General features: G+C 38.9%; 1 protein-coding gene across 1 annotated transcript; it reads right to left on the reverse strand.

Annotated features, from left to right (window-relative positions):
- Positions 1-7,287: 7,287 nt before the first annotated feature.
- LOC141014894 (uncharacterized) lies at positions 7,288-9,216 on the reverse strand. The gene is made up of 3 exons (XM_073488833.1): positions 9,170-9,216; positions 8,371-8,676; positions 7,288-7,813 (listed from the first exon to the last, which is right to left on the reverse strand). Exons 2-3 carry the CDS (start codon positions 8,639-8,641, stop codon positions 7,374-7,376), a joined length of 711 nt encoding a protein of 236 aa, XP_073344934.1. The 5' UTR covers positions 8,642-8,676; positions 9,170-9,216; the 3' UTR covers positions 7,288-7,373.
- Between the last annotated feature and the right edge of the window lie 1,433 nt (positions 9,217-10,649).

A 10,649-nucleotide genomic window follows, 5' to 3' on the forward strand; every position in this document is an offset into this window, starting at 1 on the left:
AGTTAGTTGTTGACTTTATTATTTATTATTTTGAATATTTTTCACTCTTATTGATCATTGCTATTTTTCAAAATATTTTAGTTTTTATTGGTGTTCATTTGTCATTGTTTTTACTTTGTTACATGCAAGTAAGTTATTTTTTATTATTTAGAATACTTTCAATTGTCTTAGCCTCTCAAAATTTGATATATATTTTAATATACCTATACATTGTTCTAAAATAAAGTTTGTTTGTTGTTAATTCAAGTGCATGTGTGTTTTCATTCAGTTACAAGCAGTGCGTGTGATTTGGTGGTTGCCCTGTGAGTGTTTTGGGGCCACACACAAAATCTTGCTTAGGGCCACCAAAATCCTAGGGCCGGCCCTGCTTGCAAGCAAAGAGGACTGATTTGCAAGCAAAGGTTTTTAACTTGAAAGCAAAGAGGACTGATTTATAAGCAAAATGGCCGTATGTTTTTACTTACAAACATTAGTTTTGATTGAAGTTGAAGAAATATGCTCTAAAAATACAAGAATGTAGAAATGTCAACACTATTTTGATTAGTATCTGTGATGCATCAATCATTTTAACTAAAATCCCAAAAACTGTAAAACAGTAAAACTGGTGTGTTTTCTGGAAGTAATCATTTTTTAAACTTACATAGCCCATAGGAGAAAAAGGATCCTTCAGTGAAGGAAAGAGTGTTACAATTCCCAGGGCATACTTCTCCTTATGTTTACGGGAAGGCATCCTCCTTTAGAAACAACATTCCAAATCAGTTTATACTGCATCAAACCCCAATAGATGTTATCTGATGATACTGCTTGTAGGAACACATGTCTATCGCCTCTGTATGATGTTGAGGCCCTGTTCATCTGTAAGAAAACTATTCACAGGAAAGAGGCGACGGCCAGTCTGACCCCTTCTCAATAAAGCTTCTCAATAAAGCCTTCAGATGGCGACCCTTTTTAATTAATTTACAACTTAAAACCCATTTGTCCCTTCTTCCCCCTCAAAACAGATAAACTCCTCTCTCTGGTCAAGCTGAATGAGTTCAGCATGGATTTGTCTACTTTCTTCACATCAGGAGGGACAGAGAAACTGTTTCGTGACAAGGATGTGTTAATATCAAATGTCTTTGCAATTGCAAGTTAGGTATCTCACTCACTCACACTCACTCACACTCTCTCCACTCTCCAGAGTGAAAGGACTCTGGAAACCTCTTCCTTGTTGTTCTAATCCTCCTTCGTGATTTATGAAGCATCTGCTTTTCACTGTGTGATATTCCAATCTATTATGGTTTCTGCACTCATCCAGATTTAAAAACAGTTCTAATTAACCATTATACCAGGATCTCACCTTCTTAATTTTAACAAATTGGGAAACAGTAAAAGAAGTTCATATATCTGATTTTTTTAGCGTTTCTCTGCGATGAAGTTTGGCTGAGAACAAGTTTGTGTGTTTAATGTGTCTTGTGTTCGGTGGAACCACAGCACCTCCTGACGGTGAGTCCTGGTACAATTGGACAGGCTCTGAAAAATCTTTTGTTTAATATGCTCGTTTTTTTTTTTTTTAGTAAATGTCTCTGATATGTCTTTTTAAACTAGTATTAAGCTAGGACTAGAAGAAATATGTATAAGTGATCAATTCTATCAGTTCTACTGTATATTCAAGTGTGTTTTATGTTTTGATCCAGTTTTAATTCCTTTTGAATGTTCAGTGATTTTAATCATGTCATATTATTTCATTGTTAGACAACGTCCACCTATTTAGCCATGGTTAAGTTCTGGGAAAGGTGAAGCACGATCTCGAAACATTAAAAACGATAGTTTAAGTTGAATTAAGTTTTGTGAGTTTAGACTTATAATATCGTCTAAAGTGTGAATGCTGTCAGCCCGCCCCTTAGTCCCGCCTGCCACTCGGGACAACAAAACTGAGAGACATCGCTCTCTCTCGTTCTTCTCTTCTTTTAATTTTTCAACTCTTTACTTTATGACACGCTCCAAGGCAGCAATCTCCGCAGAATTGACCACGTGTTGATTTTTCTCATTTTTATAATTTGCAGTGTTGACTTACTTTCTTTAAGTGCTTTCACTTTTGTTAAGTGCTAACAGAACGAAGTTCTGCTTTGATTTTTTTTATATATATATCGTTAAGTATCACAACCTGATTCAGAGGAAGTTAATTTAATTTAATTAATCTTGTATTGAGTAACAACGGAAGATCTGCCCGGCCAGCGTTTCATCCTCTCATTATTTCATTCAAGAAAGTTGAATTAGTTTACGAATCAGACGCTTAAGAGCCACCACTCAAACCAAGAAGAAGAACATCTTTAATAAAGACCACCATCTTTGGTAAAGACTTGCAGTAGCCTTCTGCTTCAACAAACCGTGCGAGCGGTTTCCAACAACAGAAAGACTTTGTGCCAAGCCAAGATCGGTCCTGCCTCCAACGCTCACAAGCGGTGCCATTCCGCTGGGCAGCGGACCGAGTTCATCATCAGCTGAGTGTTGGACGAGTTGCGCTCTTCCTCTGACATCGGAACGAGGGCGTCACCCACTGTGAAATCGGACGAACCGCGACTTCCCTCTGGCTCTTGGACCGGCACTGCAAGCCCGCAGTCGAGCTACGAACTCCGGAGGAAAGACCCAAAGTTGTGGACGTCCCAACTCTCCGGACATAGTAGACTAAGCACCTTGCACACTGCTGGATTCACATGCATGAAAGAGTTGGTGTCTTTTAGGCTTCCGATTCATATCTTTTAGCTTAAGAAGAATTTGGTTAGGGTCTCGTTAATATTAAAATTACTCTCGTAATATTTGAGTGCTTCCCCGACCCTGATTTCACCAGCCGCCCATGTCCATATAATCCCATTACTTTAATCATCACAGTCTCCACATTTTCTGTTATCATTGTTGTTTGTTTAAATCACCATTTCATTTATTTATCCTGATTTATCTAGTTAATAAACATATTTAACCGTATGTCGTTGTCTGTGCAGGTTTGTTTTTAATGTGGAGAACCGATGGAAACTGTGTAGAAATCACTGCTTCATTAATGAGATTTAATACATTGATTTAAAATTGATTAGAATTGTTCCAAGTTAACCTTGTCCAGTCGGATTTGATTAATTCCCTCCGGATTATTCAAATAGACAAAACATCGGAGGTGGTGCCCCATTTAGGAGTGCTTTATTAATCGCCAGTGATTAATAAATTACATTTATTATTAGTGTATCTTCTACATGCTCATATAAACAGGTCAAGACCATATTCTTAAAATGCAAAAACATACAATTGAAAAATGCCCCACTTGCTATGTTAATTCAATGCAATGTATTTTGAAAATTCATGATAATCTTTCTTAATATAATGTTTACAATCTAACAATTCACTTAACACTTACCCATGCCTCCAAGTCATATGGCTAGCCAATATGTTGACAAGCTGTCTCCGGGTGCAGTGAGTGAGTGACTTTTCTGCCTCATACTTGTCGATGACATCCTCACCCCCAGGTTTGCAAAGCAAGGCATTTTTTACCATCTATTTGTGTAAAAGAAAATAAAGTTTTCAGTGTACAAATCAGTCTTTCAGGATAAAAATCATTTTAACAATAAACCACAAGATTAAGAGTAAAAGTTAAAATCACTGATTCAGGAGGGTTTCTCACACACAAAAATGGATCAGCAATTTCAGCAAAAAAAATCTAACCAATTGTTTCACTGATTATGCAAGTACAACATTATTTGTGATGAAACAATGTTGTTTCTTATCTGCCTTAGATTACTAAGTACAGAGCTATTAGCCAAACCCAATCATTCTAAATGTCACAAATACTCTGATGAGAAACTCACTTAGTTTGACACTTTATGATGGTCAACAATGTAATTTACATCTGCTGCCCTTGACTACCTCTTTTGCAGCCTCTGACTCAGAAACCTCTGTGGTAGGCCTGGGTATGACTTCAGAGCTGGACGTACGTCTGCCTATGGAAATCCCATATTCTATTCGACTGGAGTGGTCATTGTCACTTGAAGAAAGTGATGTCTTCGTATCTGTGAGGGAGGATGGTGTTGAATGATCTAAAGGAAAGAAATCTAAAAGAAATAAAAACGTAACTGTGACATGCCTGAAATGTAGCATTTGGTGGTTCCCCAGACACTGGTTAAAAATCACACCTGATCCCACATTTTCAAACTGTTTTTGCAATTAGATACAGATCTTTCTTTTAAATATATTTTTCTATAATCTACTTTGTTATAGTAGTCAAGGCAGAGACATGAGATCTCAACTGATATTTGTGAAGCAAAAAAACCCTGAACATTGATTACAACTGATTTTATAATGAGACATACCTTCCTCTGAAATGCCGTCTTGTGTTGTTGGACTTGGACCAGGATCGATCTGTATCTCAAGAACGATGTCTTCCTCCAGTGTCTGAGCTGTGTAGTTAATAGATTTCATGTGATCAGCATCAGGTTACAAAAAATAACTACTCACTTTTTCAAATATAAGATGAAGCAAAGAATACAGTTAGATTATAAAAGGATTACACTTAATTTTAAAACACAGCTATTAGCCATCAGCAGTTTTTTTCATACCCCATTGATTTGGCCAATTCTAAATGATGATTATGTTCTAATGAATATCAAAGTAAATTACTACTCACTTTTCACTGATGGTGACTTAACCAATGTCTAAACTTACTGTCAGGCATAAATCCGGACTGGCCTCTATCAGTTCAGAAAAGATGTCTTCCTCAACTACTTTGTTGGTTTCATCAAAAGCATCAGGTTCAGTAGCATCAGGAAGCCCAAACTTGTATTTGACTGTAGGAAGATAATCATGAAAACAGATTAAAAAATACATGATGCTGATCTTAAGGTGCAGTAAGTGATTTGCATTTGTGAATATAAGTGTTGAATAGCTCTACTTTCCGACAGCCGTCAGTGCTTTAGGGTGTTTGTCAGTAACATGGATCTCCCAGTATCTCTGCTCTGCAGTAAACAGAAAATAAGTTCCTACTAGTTCTCTCCGGATTGGCTGGAAAGAGGGTGTAGGATACCAGAAAATGTCTTTTCTGTTTACTGCAGAGTGGAGGACCCATGTTTCTGACAAAACACTCTGAGCTAGTGATGGCTGTCACAATGTAGACGACAATACTAACACTTTTTGGGGGGATAGATGCAATTACTTACACCACCTTTAAACTGCACTTTAAGGATGACTGATCAAACTTTTCTCTTTAAACATCTCTGAAACTACATAATGGTTTCACTTGTGCAGTAATCGCAGCGTCAGAATGTTGCATTTTGGTCATTACCAACACCAGTGTGTACAATACAAAAAGCTTTTTTTTTTTGCAAATTGATACCCAAATTGAAAACCAAAAGTGCCATCCTAAATACATAAATCCTTGTCTTTATTTGTTGTGAGGGCAACCATGAGATGGCTACTCACCTTGAGCGATGAAATCCAAAAAGGTGAACCCTGACAGTAATCGGATGTACTTCTTGGTATTCTGGTACTTCACCTTGAGCGACATTGCCCCATCTTTAGACTGCACCTTGTAGAATAAGTGGAGAAATGTGGCTGTTAAACTTCATCAGGTGCAAGGAATTAATTTTTAAGACTAAGATGGAACCAATGTGGTCCCTGTAGGAAAGTGATGAAACGGACAGCACTCAAGCAGAAAAAACTGAGTCTCTTCTATGAATTGTAACGTTTTTTAACGTCCAGAAGGGAGCAGGCGGCGAGATGTCCGCTGCATAATTTCTGCATCCTGCTAATGATGTTACGTTCACGAACAATCCGATTCTTTTGAACAGCTCTTTGGTATGAACAAGGGGAACCGATTTATTTGAGAGCCAATTATTTAACCTCTTATCTTGAATAGCCACTTGAATAGCCATTCGTGGCTATTCATCATCTTTGCATTGACTATGTAAAAAATAAATAAATTAAAAGGGCTCTTGGAAAGGAACGGAGCCATGAGATCTCCCTTCAAAGAGCCGTAAATCTCATCACTTCTGCCTGTTGCATGCGCCTTGCCTTGCCTGGTTCAAACGGCATATTTTCAGTGAGTGTGAACACGTATATCACGGACAATGTGTAGCCTAGTTGTGTGTTTGTGTGAATGAGTATAAACGGGTGATGTCTGTGCATGATTAAACAGAAATTGTCTGAAAAGGGCTACAATTTCACTACGACGACGACAACGCCGCCACCACCACCCCTCCCCCACATTGATGCGCAGATTTAAATTTGACAAAACACTCACCATCATTTGACTTAAAAAACGCTAATTCATCCACCACTGGTCACCTTAGTACATCTTAACACATTTATTTTAGCTTAACACTTGATATTTGGTCGGATAAATAAGTTGCCACTCAATAACTTTGTTTTAAGCAACCACTTGTTGCCAGCAAACGTGAACGTAATTAACAGCTTGTCTCAACCAAGTCAATGACAATTCATTCGCTTCACACCCCATGATATGTTAACACGACTTCATACAGCGATTACCATCCCGTAGAAGTAAATATATTCGGTTCTTACCTTATTTAAGCCGTATAATCCACACAGGGTCTTTGCCGTTTTCTCCTATTACCAACCGACGTGAGTGAAAAAGGCATCCAAACCGGATGTAACTCAGTCACAGGTGTTCATATTCAACTCGCTTGATTGACAACGCTCGCAGAGCTATTTGATCACTACAAGTGTTGAAACCAGTAGGCAATTTGAGGGGGGATGCCGCCCCCCTTGCAGAGGTGTATAAAGTACTTGAAAAAAATAACTAATTAAAATTACAAGTACCATAACTGAAAATGACTTTGGTAAAAGTTAGTCACCCATAAGAAAATTACTTGAGTAAAAGTCTTAAAGTAGCTCACATTAAATGTACTTAAGTATCAAAAGTATCTTGTGAAAAAATATACTCAAGTATCAAAAGTACAAGTACAAGTAAAGTACAAAGTATTTTTATAGTATGCATAAAAAGAAGCAAAACAACCAAAAATAGTTCTCCCCTTGTTCTCTTTATTTCACTTTCAGGTGAATGAAATAGATGTGGTATGATAAAACAAAAACAAAAAAACCACCTGAGCAAACATGTAGAGTGAGTGAATCAAGTGTCTCGTGTCTTCCTGAGAACACAACTATACATAAAGTGTCTGTCTGCCTAAGAACATAAAAAAATGCCTCCTATCTGCCTCAGAGAACACAACTAAATAAGGTGCCTTGTGTCTAGTTAAGAATACAACTTAAAAAATACATTCTCATTACACACAGCACCATCACTGGAGACTGGTTGCACATCACTTTTCTGAACAAGTGTCTTGCACAAACTGTATTGCAAAATTAAACTTAAGGACCACTTTTCCACTTTTAAACTATGTTGGGGGAATCCTCATGGGCTGAGGCATACTCACACCACACACACAAACTTTCTGGTTCTGGTTCAAGTGGTGATAGAGAAGTTGGATCTCGCGGTTCATCCTCAGCAGAAGTTGATTTTCAAAAGTGTTCGCAGCTAGCCGTGCTCTTTTTGGGCTGAAGATGAGACCTGCTATGCTGAACAGTCTTTCACAGGCTGCAGAAGCAGGCAGAGGTGTGTTGAATTTGACAGACAACTTGAGAACCACAGGAAATGTCTTCAGTATCTTGATGTTGTCTGTTGAGTAGGTCGGGTACGAATCAAGCTGCTTGGTGGCGCTTTGTGTTTCGTGGGATCTTTTCAGGGCATGGAAGAAATCTCCCTCATCAGATGAGCCGGATCCAACATCTGCTGAAATGGAAGAATCCTCCAACTGCTCCCTGATGTAGTCCAACCCTGAAACACAGGGAGGGTGAAACTAGCATTAGTACAGCCAGGGTATGTGCACATTTTTATAGGACAAATTTAATTACATTTATGACATTTTCCATAACTCTAAGGGAAAAAAATTAAATTACATTGACAAACAATACTATCAGAAACAAAAGGCCAAAATTAGCAAAAAATAAATAAAATAATAGAAAAAAAGTTGAGACAAATTGTGAAAATAGCAGATCTACAAGCTCGCAACACGAGGCAGTGTGACCTTGCAGATTGGCTACTTTCACAATTTCTGTATCTGCCAAATTCAGGGAATAAACAAGGAGAGAAACACAAATTTAATGTCTTGACTAACAATTCCAGACATCTTGAGATATTTTCAGGCCCCGAACTTCAAAAACTAAATTTACAGTACCCTGATTACAGCTGAAATACTATCAACCTAATTCGAAATTAGACTGATGTATGAAATGAATAATAAAATAACAAATGTAGTAAGTGTACATTAAATTTGTAATTTGATGTATATTTGCTACATTTCCTTTATTTTAAAGATCTTCATGTTGTCTTACCAATTCTCAGTGTAGCATCATCTTTGATCCAGGCCGTTCTGAACTTTGGGATGAGAATCGCTGCAGCAATCAATTCAGGGTCTCTTAACATCTCGCCAAAACGGTTCTGGATGCCCACTTGAATGGCTTCAACCAACGGCTTGCAGTGCCTCAGTTCAATCTTTATTTTTTCCAGTTTGCTGCTCAGCAGGGAAATCGTCGGAAGAAGCCATCCCATCTGGACTTCCGCTTCTCCTTGGAGGATGTTGATGGACTGGGCGACAGGGCTCATGGTGGTGTAGTACTCTTTGAGGAAAGTGAGCTCAACTGGATGGAACCGGTTAGGGAGAAAACAAACCACTGTTTTACAATTATGCATGAATATTGTACCCAAAAATCAGTAACCTAGAAAACATACAAAGCAAGGTTTTACAGTACATTGTGTATGAACCAGTTCTTGTCTACAGCTCCTTATAATGGTTTAGTTTACTTGAGAGATTGAATATTTTTATAACCACTAGAGTGCAGTAGTAGGTAGGTTGGTGAAAGCTAGATAGTGTATGTTCAACATATTACTGCATTCTAGTGGTGGTAAAAATATTTAATAGCTCCGGTAAACTAAACCACTAGGAAGGCGAACATAGTATGAAATGAGGACTTTAATGGAGCATAGCACTTTCACCTCAGGGATCATTTCTAAAGGGGTCGAGTGGTTTTTAAACGAGTCTCATTTAAATATGATACAAGTCAGGGACATTCACAGAAGCCATGGCAGGCAAAAAATAAATAAATAAATAAAAAATAAATAATTCCAACTTACATTGGAACCTTCAATTCTGCACAGATCTCTCTTAAAGCTGGCTCTCCCCTCTCTCTCAGAATCTTGAGTAGCCTTTCCACAGCCATAAACAGCGAGTTCCACCTGGTGGCATTTGGTCGTAGCAGCTGGAGGGAGCAGGCATCTTCCACAGCTTCAGCTGCTTGGCAGGATCTTCCACACTTATTCCACAGCCCATGACACTTGCTGAATGCTGAGTGTTGCAGTTTTTTCATAGGTGTGATTGACAAAGGACAAAAAAGCAGGAAAATATACTGACGTTTAGCATTTACTCCTGATTACTGTTTGCATGCCGATGAGGCAGGGCGAGTAATGTTCTCCTCATTTCCGTAGTTAACCGTTCCTGCTTCAGCAGAGACTTTGGTTTGCCTCCAGGGTCGAAGTTGATGCTAACTTCGGGGCTAACCGTAACCTAGCCGAGCTCCTCCCTCACTTTACCCAGCAGCTGGGAAGCAAGACACGGGAACTTTCCTGGGTCCTGAGGAGCTGCAGCATTTACTCAGAGACAAACAGAAACCTAAACTGTACATTTACTACTACTAGACAACTTTACTGTTAATTTCTTCTCTTCTCCATCACCCACACCTGTCAGCTCTGAGCTCAGCCACCGTCTCTCTGTCTCCGGCTTCACCACTCGCTACGCTCTTAAAAGGAGCCACGCTGCTCTTAAAACACCATGTTTCCATCCAAGCATGTTTATGTGGCATTTCTAACATTGGAGTAGAATTCCCTTGATCGTGGAATCTGACGATTATGCAAAATGATCGCGGTCAGCTCAAATAATCACTATCAGGCGATTATGTAATAATTGTGACAGGCTTGGAGGCAGTATTTTCTAACCATGTCGGGGGAGTTATTCTTATGCGTTTTAGAATAATGTCACTTGCCAGGTCATGTAAGGGGTAGACTACAGAATTTATTATACCTGTCAAAACAAAAATAGGAACTCCACTATGTCTGTCTTTACATTTATTTTGTCCCGTTGTCGGCTTCAGCTAAGAAAGAAATAGTTCGCCCCACACGTCCAAAATTCTTAGAAAACATCAGATAACCTTCCGCCATGATTGCAGGCTCTTTAGTGGAGCTCTGCTTTTTTAGTGGTCATTATGACCCATGCCCCCCCCCAAAAAAGCGGATTTACATGATTTACGAGAGCCTCATTTTCAGGTTGGAAAAGCCGGATTTCCAGATTTATCCGGAAGAGTCACACCCCTGTTTTTGTATCCATCGTTGGCTGTAGACACAAGTTGAGGAGATGAAAAGCACATCATTGATGTTGTGGAAGCTCGAACTCAAAGCCATCATTCTCATCTAGGATCAAAGTCACCAAAACATCAAAGGTGTGGGAACCTCTTAGTTGTCTGCAAGCTAGGGCTGCTGATTGTCTAGTTAGGTCTGTAGGGTTGACCCAGTGGGCAGTCACACCAAGGAAGCTCCTTCTCCTAACTGACCAGCAGTCTGT

The sequence above is a fragment of the Pagrus major genome, chromosome 19, assembly GCF_040436345.1.
Source record: "Pagrus major chromosome 19, Pma_NU_1.0".
In the NCBI taxonomy this organism is placed as follows: Eukaryota; Metazoa; Chordata; class Actinopteri; order Spariformes; family Sparidae; genus Pagrus; species Pagrus major.

Bases quoted from the DNA above. Each gene is read 5' to 3' on its own strand.
- LOC141014894 (XM_073488833.1), bottom strand. From the start codon at position 8,641: ATGAGCCCTGTCGCCCAGTCCATCAACATCCTCCAAGGAGAAGCGGAA. The intron at 7,814-8,370 runs GTAAGACAACAT...CCTGTGTTTCAG, and splicing joins TGATGCTACACTGAGAATTG to GGTTGGACTACATCAGGGAG.